This window comes from Manis javanica, chromosome 2 (assembly GCF_040802235.1).
Source record: "Manis javanica isolate MJ-LG chromosome 2, MJ_LKY, whole genome shotgun sequence".
Taxonomy (NCBI): domain Eukaryota; kingdom Metazoa; phylum Chordata; class Mammalia; order Pholidota; family Manidae; genus Manis; species Manis javanica.
Window position 1 is genome coordinate 224,233,955 of NC_133157.1, and position 12,973 is coordinate 224,246,927.

General features: G+C 41.3%; 1 protein-coding gene across 14 annotated transcripts in view; it reads left to right on the top strand.

Annotated features, from left to right (window-relative positions):
- Positions 1-12,973, top strand: part of PTK2 (protein tyrosine kinase 2) — a 299,782-nt gene that overhangs the window by 117,023 nt on the left and 169,786 nt on the right. For 12 of the 14 annotated variants that reach the window (XM_073230260.1, XM_073230262.1, XM_073230268.1 and 9 more), the window contains one exon: positions 3,559-3,725. The exons of 1 other annotated variant lie outside the window; for it this stretch is intronic. In XM_073230260.1, the coding sequence (XP_073086361.1) occupies positions 3,559-3,725 (167 nt within the window). Of the gene's footprint in view, positions 1-3,558; positions 3,730-12,973 lie in introns of those variants that run through there. One more of the 14 variants, XM_037023289.2, reaches the window with a different exon arrangement.

The window sequence follows — 12,973 nt, forward strand, 5'->3', positions numbered from 1 at the left end:
CTTGAAAATTACTTGGAGGAGCTAGGTAAAAATATCAATATCCTCACATTTCCTACAGACTCTTAACCCCTTTGCATGGATTCATTATCATGTCTTTCTCCTATTAGATGCTATGGATTTTGAGGGTAAGGATCAGGTCTTAAGCATCACTGTATTGCTAGCACCACGCATGAATGGGCATTTTAGATGTTCATTGAACGAGTAAGTAAGTGCACATTTATGAATGAATGAACATGAAGGAAGGGTTGCAGGACTTCTACGAGTGGAAAAGGTCATTTCTTTTCAAAGAGTGTCCAGAAAATAAGTAACCAAGCAAAATCATAAAAATTTTAGAAATGAAATTGCAGCCTTATCTCACTAAGTAATCAGGGAAGTGTAAATTATAACAACAGCAAAATGCTGTCCTCCCTTTTTTTTTGTTCCATCAAATCGAAAAACACTTTAAGACTGATTTTCCAGCACTGGCGTGGGGTGAAGGATAGGCTTCAGCACCGTTTGTCTTGTGTAATTGGCCTAGTTTTGTTTTTGGACATTTTGGCTGTGCTTACCAAAATGTCACATTTTAAGTAGCTTTGGACCCAGCATGCCTATTTCTAAGCAGTGCTTCTAGAAATATGTGTGGCCACAGCTAGAATGATGCTGACAGCTGCATTACCGGCATTTCCAGTTCCCTTTCTCCCCCTGAACACGGAAGTAAACATGAAAATGACTATTCACAATAGTAAAATGGCTCTGTATGCTGAATGCTATGCTTTTGATAAGATAAAAGTACGATGCAGACACTGCCTCTTTTATTTTTAACCTTAAGAAGAATTCTTTTACTCTGAATGTCTAATATCAGACTTGACGAAAACTGTATTTCCGAAGCCTGGGATTATGACATAAATTGATAAATGGAGAGTAGCTAGGTTTGACTTTGTATACTGTAGGATGAGATTTTCATGAGCATTCAAAGCCAGGATGAGAAATTGAAGTTTAATTCAGCTACCATGAATGGCATATTATAAATCTTTGTCTTACTATTTCTACAGACATCACTTTACTAAATGCATGTTAATAATATATACGTATCTTTCCATATCATAGCAATGTAGTATTTTTTGAGTATGCATTCTTCACTAAATATTTAGTTCTCAGTTATTTTTCAGTTACACAGAACTGAATATTTGATTCTCAAAATTCCTCAAGTTACTCAATATATGCATTCAGCATCAAATATTTAAGTTTCTTGTATATTTATAATCTCAGCTGCTGTCCGAACTAAGTCAGAGATGAGGTTTGTAAGAGTAACTAGAGATTGCGAAATAGGATTGAACATGCTGTGGAAGTTTAATAAAAAAGCAAAACGTGAAATAAAAGGAAACGCCTGTGTGTTTATTACTTTTAATTTTTTGGTGGAGAGTGAAAGTTGAGCCTTGTTGAATCAGGAAGTTTTACAGTATGGAGCTCATTGCTACACAAAGCCAAACTTGACATTGTTCTGGGTGTCTTCCAGCAGTGTGATCAAGCTGACTAACATTCTGTCTACTCCATGAAACTCCAAGACAAGGAACCTGCTTTTCCACTAATAAGCACCACAGTTCTGGACAAAACCTCTTTAACTGGTCCTGCTGCTCTGCAGGTGGGCCCCTTTGTGCGTCCCTTAGTTCAGAGGACAGGAAGGTAACCTTTGCTAGGGGTCATCAGGGAAGGCACCCAGAGAAGGTGGGGTATTTCCTAGGCTTTTGAAGCAAATAGTGGTAGAAGAAATGGTCTGTGCCTTGCACCTACACTCTGTGGCATGGGAGGAGAGACCAAATGTACAAAGACAGACATCTAGATACTGACGTGAGTTGTAGCCCCAACAGCAGAGAAGCTGCTCTGTAGTCTTATTAGCAATGAGCTGGTTTGAGGCAGAGAGAGGACATGCTCAAGACTGGGCATTAGCAAGGATAACTGGTGTTGTACATGGCGTAGTGAACTGCTAGAGCTGGGACAGGGAGACAAAGGTGCTTTTGTGGGAATTTGGAAGACGTGCCAGCTCCTGCAATTTGCCAGGGATTTGTTTGTTGGCAAGGAGAAGCTGCAGGAGTCACCTTTGAGAGAATCACTAGTAAAAGAGGCTCCCTCCTCTGAGCAGATTCCCCACCCTTCAAGATTTGAAGGCTGGAGCTCGGGATGGATTTTGGCTCCCTTGGCTGGGTGCCCTTGGGTAGGGCAAAACCTACAGCATCATTCACAGGGGTCCTGCCAGAATGGAGGCCTTAAATCCAAAAGCCAGAAAGGGTATTTTATGCCTCTCTCAGGTCCACCCAGAGCCTTTGTAGGCTGTAAACATCCTGTCCTACTGAGACTTCGGCTGCTATATGAGGCTATCTTTGCCCCTTGCATCCTGGGCCTCTGTTCATGTGTTCTGTCTGATGCCATGTTTACTCCCTTCATCTCCCATGCTCAGTGCACAGCCTTGTCCTGGGGACTGAGTAAGTCTAAAAACCAATACATGATATTATGTATATGAGTCAGGCTGGGAACATCCTCAATAATTGTATTATCAACAGCAGCCTGCTGTAATAAAGAAAGTGTGTGCAGGAACTTTGGAAGTGTCTTCTAAGTTCTGTGACAGCTTCTATGATAGTTCTGTGATAAATAGTTAATTGCTGTTTCTTAAAAACCAGTGATAATGTTAATAGATGTTTTCATGTTAATATCAACATCACTTAAAAAACGTATTAATGGTCTTAAAGATGGAGAAGACAGCAGTGGGTGTGATCAGCATACCCTCATGTGGGACCAGCAGGCAGTTTCTGCTGCTTTCCCAAGCATGTCTTCACGTATGCTGCCTGTTCACAAGTACACACACAACTTTGATACCTGTGCAGGTACAGAGGAAGAAACAGATGGAATGCTTCCCTTTCCACAGCTCCTGGATAATCTTCACCCTCTCCAGGGAGTCTCCCTGATTTCCTCTGCTAGAGTCTGCCCTCATCTCAGAACCCATGGGGCACACATGTTAGAAGCATTAGGTCCAGGACTATTTTAGATTGCTGTGTATTAGTCTAGATAGAGAGCAAGTAGCAGATTGGGTGTGGGCCCAGCTTCAAGTAATCGGTGATCCGTTTACCACCAGTATTATCAGAAATGTAGCCTCAATTGAATGTTTCTAAATGTGTATTTTTAGGAAATGGTATAAAGTTTGCAGCCTGGTGTCAAACAATATGCTGTCCTTGGTTCAGAAACTGTAACCCCCCCAGGTGTGGTCCTCAGCAAGTGGCACCGGTGGGCGGCCTTAGCAAGCCCTGGGGGTCGCGCCGGGGCGGAGCGACAGAAGCGCATTCTAGTCCCGTGCCTCGTGTTCAGTGGAGAAAAGAGAAGAGCCTCTTTTTGCGTTTTCTTCAGAACTTTCTTGCTCATAAAAATACTTTCTGAGAAAAAGATTCCTAAGTAAAATTAAGTAATTTATTTAACTTGATACACTTTTACCAAAGATTTCTAATTAACTAATAGAAATGAACATTGCATTAATTTTAGCATGCAGTTTTTTTGTTTATAACAGTCGTTTTTGTGGGGGGTATGTTTTAGGGCATCATTCAGAAGATAGTGGACAGTCACAAAGTAAAGCACGTGGCCTGCTATGGACTCCGCCTCAGTCACCTGCGGTCAGAGGAGGTTCACTGGCTCCACTTGGATATGGGTGTCTCCAGTGTGAGGGAGAAGCATGAACTTGCTCACCCACCAGAGGAGTGGAAGTAAGAATACAAACCGACTTCGGTGGGACTCGCACTTGATTCGTTTTGCATATAAATCACACACAAGGGGATGAATGTCTTTGCTTAATTTTCACACTGATTGTCATTATGACTCCTGTGTAAATAAAGGGGGCTGGGAATCATTAACCAGGGATCTTTTCTAGACTTCAGTCTGTCTTCTGGGTGCCACTGACTTGGATGGCTTGAGCCATCCGATTCTGTGATGGGCTTTTGGTAGTCACCCTTCTCTTGTCTGTGCTGCTTGGTTCCAACCTCTGTTTCTTGCTTTCAGCCTCTGTTCTGAGAAGTTAAGCCCTGGTTCTTGAACCATCTGTTCTGTCAGCATCCTTCTGTGCAGTGGGACTTGATGGGCCCTGACAAGACCATACCAGTTATCTCACTGATGGGCTCTTCAGCATGCTTTACTGGGCCGGCATCTACTTGCCTAAAGAACATGGGGTAGATTCGATATGCACATACAACATTAAATTAGGAGGTGATCTCCTAGTAATTCTGATACACACCTTAACAAGGCTGAAATGGTTTGAGGTGAATTAAAAGAATCCCTGTAATTGTCCTTTCTCTGGTTCTCTCCGAATATTTTTTCCACTATTAAGTAGGTCATTATGTTAGTGGAAGATGGCATGGCAAAAACACCTTTGAGGGAAGTACGACCTGTGAAGACCGTCTTCCTCCACAGATCCTCTTGTTTGTAGTGACACTGCTGCAAGAAAGGCGGTGGCAGGCCACGTTCAGTTGTTAGCAACCTTCAGTCCAAGGATCTAAATCAGAGTAGACCTTTTTTTTAATTGAAGTATTGGTGATATACAATCTTATATTGGTTTTAGATATATAACACAGTTGTTCACCAGTTACCCACATTATTAAATCCTCACCCCCTCTAGTGTGGCTACTATCTGTCAACACAGCAAGATGTTACAGAATCATTGGCTGTATTCTCCATACTGTACTACCATCCCTGTGACCAACTTCTATTACAACTGAGAATTTTTGTGTCCCTTTATCCCCCTCATCCCGTCCACCCACCCCAACCCTTCCCCCATGGTAACCACCAGTCACTTCCCAGCAAAATGTTTGGGTTAATAAATCTCTAGTTGAAAATAATCTTGTCCCAGTTGAAGAGTTCAGCAAGGAAATATACTTGTATTTTTAGATTTATCAAATAGCTCAAACAGAGCTAACAAAATATTGCATGAAGAAGTAATTTGATTGGGTTGCATCAATGGCTAGTGAAAATTTGACCTCCAGCGATTTAGCCAGTTAATCAATTAAGTGTTTAAAAAATAAGAGTATCTAAAAGTTTGTTTAAAATACCAGTAGGTATTTTTACTTAACATGCTTCTATTCTTAATTATGTAGACATGTCAGAGACACATTTCATTTTAATGATAGTCTTAGCGTTCAATACAATATTTATTGAATGTAAGCATCTGAGTGTAGGAGCTTTCTTTATGTTCTTTTAAGCCAGTCTCTTTTACCTTATTTCAAGTAAAATTGAGTAGACACTTCTTCACTTCATGGAGCCTGAATCCTTAAAAATACAATAAATTTAGCCTGAGTCAAGTGGACAGGGTCACACAGGCTGACCCTGCTCACCTGAAGGGTGGTGCAGATCCTGCTGTGATACTAACGCAGGTGATGAAGACCCTGTTGAGGCATCTCCATCGCTGAGTGGCTGTAAGAGCCAGGTGATGTCCCTGCTGTTTATAATTGGCATAGGTGGAATTTGTGTATTTCATTTAATTCTCCCTAAACTTCATGAGATAAAGATGACTGTTATCCCTATTTCGTAGTTGGAAACTGAGGCTCAGCAAAATCGGTTAAGGTTGCATTCACACAGATAGTGTGTGACACGGCTTTGACTTTAATCTAGCTGTCTGACCTCATACTCAACATGTCCATCTCAGTAGGGCTCATGTAATGTTAGAAACAGAATGTAGCTAGGCTTGTAAGATTAGCTGAGGTTGCTTGGATAGTAGGTGGAAGTGATGAAGGAGAGATACAGTTGATGCATGTGATATTTTCAGGAGTGTGAGGGTTAATACTGATTGTTCTGTACTTAAAAGGAGAGGCAATTTTAGGTGTCAGAAAGGACAGGACACTTGAAAATAACCAAATAGCTTTGAAAAAGAACCAAACAAGTTCTAGAAATCACTGGATAGATAAAACAGCAGATTAGATACAGCTAAAAAATTAGTAAACAGGAATGTGGATCTGAGAATATTTTCCCAGAATATAGCACAGAGAGATGAACAGATAGAAAATATGAAATCAAGTTTATATAACATGATGAATGAGAATGTCAGCCCATTTCTGATAGGAACTTTGAAGAAGAGATTAAAAAGAATGAGGAAGAGGATATAATCCAAAGAAATCATGGCTGAGGATTTTCTAGAATCAATGACATGAGTCCTCAAATAGAGGATTAACATAAAATCCCAAGCAGGACTAATAACCTCCATAATTTTGTTTTATTTGGCAGATTATAGTAAAATAGTGTACAAAAGAAAAAGAGATGGTGATAAAAGCAACCAAAGAAAAATTCAGACTAATATGCAGCAAGAACAGATGATAAGAAAATAGTGGGTTGATGTTCAAAGTGAAGAGAAAAAGTGACTGGCAACCTGTGTTTGCTCAGTTAAATTACCATTCAAGAACAGAATGATCTAGACATGTTTTCCTCACAGGTTGCCACCACAGGCACCTCCTACAAATATACTTCAGGAAATAGGAAAATGATTTCTGAAGGAGGGTTTGTTTCGGTGCAGGAAGGCATGCTAGCCAAAAACCTGAGCAGATCTGAAGAGATATTGGCTCTAAAAACAGAAGGATGATAACTGATTTTTTTATTACAAAAGTAGAGATCAAATATTGGCAGCATGTTGGAAGAGAGGTAGAGCTGAATCCGTCTCAGCTAAGCTTTAAAATTATATATTAGGGCAACAGCTAACACATTAGAAGTAGATTTTATAATTTAAACAATAGATGGGTCAGTAGGTATAGAGAAATGCATAACCTAAAGAAGGCAAGAAATGGAGGCCAAGAAAGCCTGGGAAAACAGGATCACTAGAGGTTACAGACAAGGGCTTAGAAATAACTGCAGATATACAAACAGTGAATGGTCAGAGATTATCAGTGTGTGATTAAAAAAATTATTCCAACTATCTGCTCTTTATCAGAGAGATCTACAACAGCGGTGTTCAGACATTTTCATTTGACTTATAGGAAGAATATATTTTACCTGAAGATCCAGTACACACATACACATGTGTCTATCTCAGAACTCTTTGTATTTGAGGCCTGTATAAATATTACACAAAACCACACTCAGCCTTACTGTTTAACACTAAAATCTGAGATCCTCTCTTGGCGTTGTTCTGTTCTGTTCTACTTCAGATGGAGAAATAGTTAAAAGAATTTCACTACCCACTAACCAGGGGTGAGAGGGATTGGTATTGCTCTATTAATATCCTCAAATGCCTAAAAATGCCTTCTAAGGCAGAAAAGCATTATTGCAGATACAGAGGGCAACTTCATAATAAATTGAGTTTCATTTCACCAATATTGTAGGAAGGATAGAAATAGATATAATTCTTAGACTTTTAAATTCCTAAAGACACTCCTCAAACTGTATAAAGCAAAAATAATAAAACTTACCTCTCAATAATTAAAACATACAAACAACAGTAAACCATTTTTAAATTATGTAATTCTAATGTAGACATGTAGATGCCTGCACATAGCAGTATATTAATCAGTTTAAAAACACATTCCCAAATAACTCATGGTTGAAAGTAAGCACCGAGCTCGCTGAGGGACGGGCCTGAATGCTTTATTCTGAACATCCACTGGGCTCTTTGTCCTCCAGCCCCCTCTCTTCAGTAGCTGAGCAGCCAGTCACTCCCTCCCATCTAAATCCTTCCTTCACTTAGCCTCCTGGATACCAGACGCCTCTCCGTTGGAGGTTCTTCTCCTGTCTGCTCCTCGCTTAGCCTTTACATTTTGGGCTGTTCCAGTGACCTCTTTCTCTCGCTCTAGACCTGCATTTGGCATTAAATTCACACTTTAATTGCATACAAACAGCAAACCAATAAACAAGTTCCTGTGATAACCCAGGCCAAAACCATAAGAGATGGTAGACATGGGAAGCAGAAATAGGAGTGAGAAGCAGCCATACGGGGGTGGGTTTTTAAGGAGGAGCTCACAAGATGTGCTCATGGAGCTTTTGAGATGTAAACATCCAATGAAATGTGTCCATGGCTTCTGCTCAGAAACTTCCAGTAGCTCCTCATTACTCAGAGCTGGTCCCAAAGTTTTTGATTACCTCTCAGTCCTTATCTCCTTCTGCTTTTCCTCCCCTTCCTCCATTCTAGTGACTTTCCCTTTGAAAATTCAGTTTTCTGTTTTCATGGGTACTTGGGCAGGGATCTGCTTTGATGACCTCTGCTTTGCTGCCAGCTCTCTCGACACTGAAGAGTGCAGCCCTCCATCTCCCATCTGTTTCTGCCTTCATCTTTTAGAACTTGCCGCTTGCCTGACCCTGCGTGTACTGGCTCTCTTACTGGTTCTCGAACGAGCCACGCATATTGCTCCCTGGGGCCTCTGAGCTTCTGTGACTCCGCCAAGTGTGCTCCTCTGCCATTTCCAGCAGGCTTGGCCCTCCCTCCATTCACGACAAGAGTCCCACGGTCTCTTCTTCCCCATGGCCTTCTCTGGCCATTCTGTCTCTAGATCCCACTGCCTACCTGATACAGTCTTTCTGCTGTAGGGACTTTGTCTTACCCACTGCTCTATTCCTGGTTTCTAGACGTGCCTGGCAGTAGGCACCCAGTAAGACATGTTTATGTGAGAATTGCATCAGTGGTAATGATTGTAAAATAAGCCAAGAGGCAAAACAATATGATGCTGTAGTAACTTACATCCCACTAAGAGCTGAACAATACTGGTTTATGTTAGTGCCAGTGCTCCGTATTTCCCTGGGCTGCTGACTGTGAGGAGACATTGTGCTGACAAATAAGCACTTGACATATTTTATCAAATTAAGATAGTCCTGTCAAGTAGGTACTCTCCCTTGCCTTTTGACTTGTGAGGAAGCTGTGGTTTAGAGTGGCTTAGTGACTCCTGAGGTCATACAGCTTGTTCGGGTGGCATACTGAAAATGTAGTCCACAGACTTGGTGCTTTCTTTCTACAGTTTTGAGAGATTTTCATCAAACAGATTTAAGCTTTTCAGGTTCAAACTTAGATAACTAAATTCTAGTTAACCAAATCTTGGTAACTAAATTTTAGTTATCTGGGATCACCTACATGGGGTTTGGTGTCTGAATGGGTTAATCAGATATCATCAGGCTGGGAGAGTGTTTGGGGAAAAGCCCCAATCTGCTCAGGTATTGTGTTCAGGGCTTTGAGGGCCAGGTCTCGACATTTGAGAAAGTGCCGTGGAGTTTTGACAGAGCAAGGGAACAAGAAAACCCTTCTCGCTGTCGAGATGCGGCTTGCAGTCAGCCGCGCACCTCTCTGCCCTGTGCCGCTCAGCAGCCCCTCACTCTGCAAAGAGATCGCCCCCCAGAGCTTTGCAGAAAGAAGTCTTTGGTCTAGAGGAAAGGTGTCTTTTTTCAAAGACGACAAAAGAAAATGAATAATGATAGTTTAGGAAGTTTTAGGTGTATTTTGACACAGTTTTTTATTTATCTTGAAGTGACACTCCATAGAAATACACCTTAATTTGAAAAGCCAGTCTTTTAGTATAATACCGAATTCAACAAGGCTTCTTAAGAAAATTTCTAGCAGTAAGACAGTAAAACAGGAACATTCTGACAAGTTTGGAAATGACATCTTTAAGAAACAGGATAGACTTCCAAATTGGCTGGTTTATTAATTTAAACTTTCACTGGCTGCTTCTGCTCCAAATACCAGCAGTACAAAGGTGAGTAAGGCTGTGGCTGTACAGCTGATGTGTGACAAGCTGGTTCGAAACTGGTGCTGGTGGGTATTTGTTACCACAGCTGCAGGACAGTCAGTCTTAGGAATACAGGAATTTCTCTTTATTCTCAATATGTATCAAAGGTTGCAAAAATGATACACAAAGTCCTGTGTAGCTTCCCTAAATGTTAAAATCTTACGTAAATGTAGTACAGTTATTGAAGCCAGGAAATTAGCACTGATACGATACTACAGTTAATCTATAGACACTATTCAAATGTTCCAGTTGTCCCACTCAGTTGTCCCACCTTTTCTGGTCTGGGACCCAGTCCAGAATTCCATGTTGCTGCTCTCTGTCGGGCCTCCTAGGTCTTATCTAATCCGGGACAGTTTCTCAGGCTGTCTTTGTTCTTCGTGACTGTGACACTTTTTGAAGAATACTGGCTGGTTCTTTGTACCTTGTCACTCAATTTGGGTTGTCTGGTATTGTTTTTTGTGGTTGTGTTGAGGTTTTGCCTTTCTGGCAAGAATCCCATAGCCAAGATGTGTCTCCTCACTGCACTTTACCAGGAAGTCCCTAATGACACTATGACTCACTTTACTGTGGTTTTAACTTGGGTCATGTGGTTAAGGTGGTGTGTAGGTTTCTCCACTGTAAGTTTCTGTTTTTCCCCTTTGTAACTGAGAAATGGCCTCTGAGGGGTATCCTGAAACTATGCCGATACCCTGTTTCTCATTGTATTTTCACCACTAACCTCAGCATCATTGATGAGTCTTTTTTGCCAAATGATAAACTTCTATTCCCCTTCTTCTAGGTTTTTAAAATTTAAAGTCTATTTTAAGAAAGAGCCATCCACATCACATTATTTAGGAGGGTCTGTGTTGTTTCTTGAAGCTGTACTTTATTTCACTACACACAAAGTGGCCAGCTAACCCTTCTCTGTGTCGGGGTTATCAATTCTTCACCCATTTAAACTTTTCAAAAACACCTCCATCTTTTCCTTCTCCTTCCACCATCAGTTGGTTAGTTTGTGGGCGTCTTGGTGCTCATCACTGGTGGTAAGGCTGGGGTTGGAGGTCAGTGTCACTAACAGGAGCAGAAGCAAAAGGGTGGTGGGGGTGTTGCATCCAGCTGCTGTTCAGGAATGTATGGGGCGCGTATAGCAGAGAAGTGGAAATGTGTGCCAGGATGCAGCAGGCTCTCGGAATAGTGACCAAAGTGAGAGGAACCGGGCAAGCTTCATGAAAGAGTAGGGGCAGTGGGGGCGTCAGCACTCCTGGGCCAGTGGGCTGTGGAGCTGGGTGCTGTGGGTTAGGGACTGAGGTGACATGATGAACTGGGCTTGACTGAGGCGACTTGAGCAGAGTTTCAGTGGAGCTGGGAGGGGAAATATGTTAGACCATGGTGGGTTGAAGCAGAGCCCCAAATCCTTAGCAGTATCTAAAGACCTGCCTGCCTCCACCAGAAGCAAGATCAGTTTGTTTTCTGCTCTGTTTTTAAGCCAGAGGTGCCTTCTCTTAGTTTCTGTTCTGCTCTTTGATTCAGGCATGTGCTTGCAGAGGACTCCCATGACTACCTCTTAATTCCCATGGGACTTTGGTTGGCTTTATTACATGATTCCCAGAGCTTTTTCTCCATCAACAAAAATGGAGTGGAATGTCAGCCTGGTCATGATTCCTGCTCACAGGGTTGCACACCTCCTTCTTCCTTTAGCCTCTGTTCTCTGTTCTGCATAGTGTCATCTGACTAATCCTTAGAAATGCACATCGTGTGGTGACACTGCTCCACTCACAGTGCTCCAGTGGCCTCCCTTCTCACTGACAACGAGCTCCACAGTCATACCATGTAGGCCCTCTGTGGTCTGCCACCTGCTGATTCCAGCTCTCTCTGAATGAAGCCCTTCTACTCACTGCCCTTGCTCAGGGGCTCTTGTGCATTTGGCACCCCAAGTGTCTTCCAGCCTCATCCTTTATACGGTCTTTTCCATCTAATCTGAACCCTTTTCCCTGCACATAAGTGCATAACTCCCTTCCTCAATCCTTTACACACCACTGGATCAGAGTCCTTCACCACCTGCCCTTTATGAAGTAATACTGTACAACTTCCTTATTCCCTTTACCTTGCTTATTTGCTTTTTTATAACATTTACCACCACCTAAGAGATATTTGTATATTTGCTGTTTGGTTTACTTGTGTAGGGCCAGCACTAGGCCTGCATTATTCACTGACCCGTAGAAATGTACCTGCTATGGAATCAGTACTGAAATAAATAATTGTTGAGTAATTACTGAAGTATTAAATAACTCTTAGTGACCATTACTGTAATGTACCAGTGGCTGTTCTAGGCATTTAGAAACTCATTTTTATTTCCCAACAACATCGTGAGGAAATTGAGGCTCAACACAGTGAGTATGTAATGGAGGATTCCAGCCTAGGGGGTTTTGATCCAGAGCCACATTCTTTCTGCGTCTCGTAGGGCTGTTGCTGATTGAAAGGAGTCATCCTATCCCAGCCTTTCACGTGCTGATGTCCTGAGGGTGGTGTCATCACCAGCATCACTGGCACTGTGCTGGGTGTTAGAGTCCCAGGCGTGGGGCCAGATGCCACATGTTGACTTTCTACCTGTTTCTCTACCATTAGTACTGAAAGCATCCTGTGTCCTGTGTGATGCTGCTGTGTGATTCTGGAACAGCCTTGGAACTGATTCTTAATCTTGCTGAACATCATTTTCCTCATCTTCTAAATGCAAATAACTATACCTCTGTTCTCTGATTATTATGTTGATTAAGAGAAATAGTGCACATAAAGTGCCTGGTAAGTTCTAAATTAAAATAAATGAAATATATTTTGCTTCTATAAATAATTACAAAGTAGAGCATCTGCAGTAAGTTATTAAACTCCTTCTAAGAGTAAAAGTGAAATGGAACCTAATTGTTTAGCACCTATGTATTTTTATAAGATGGACACAAAAATCTCAGCAGAACTCATGTGTGTATCTCTTGCATTTTTTCCATCCTTAACAGAACCAAAAGAGTCATATTCATTACTCTGTATTTTCTTCCTTGTGAGCATGTCACATTTTGTAAAAGTCAGTTACAAAAACTTTAGAAAAAATAGATGTCTTTATGATCTTAAGTAGCCAGATATTTTATAAATAAAACACTGAAAGAATTTACTGAAAAGGAAAAGAATAGGACTGTATAAAAATAATGAACTTTCTACCTCAAAAGATAAAACTAAAGTAAAAAGATTAAAAAAAATTTTTTAAAGATATCATTAAGAGAGTAAGAGGCAATCAATCCATA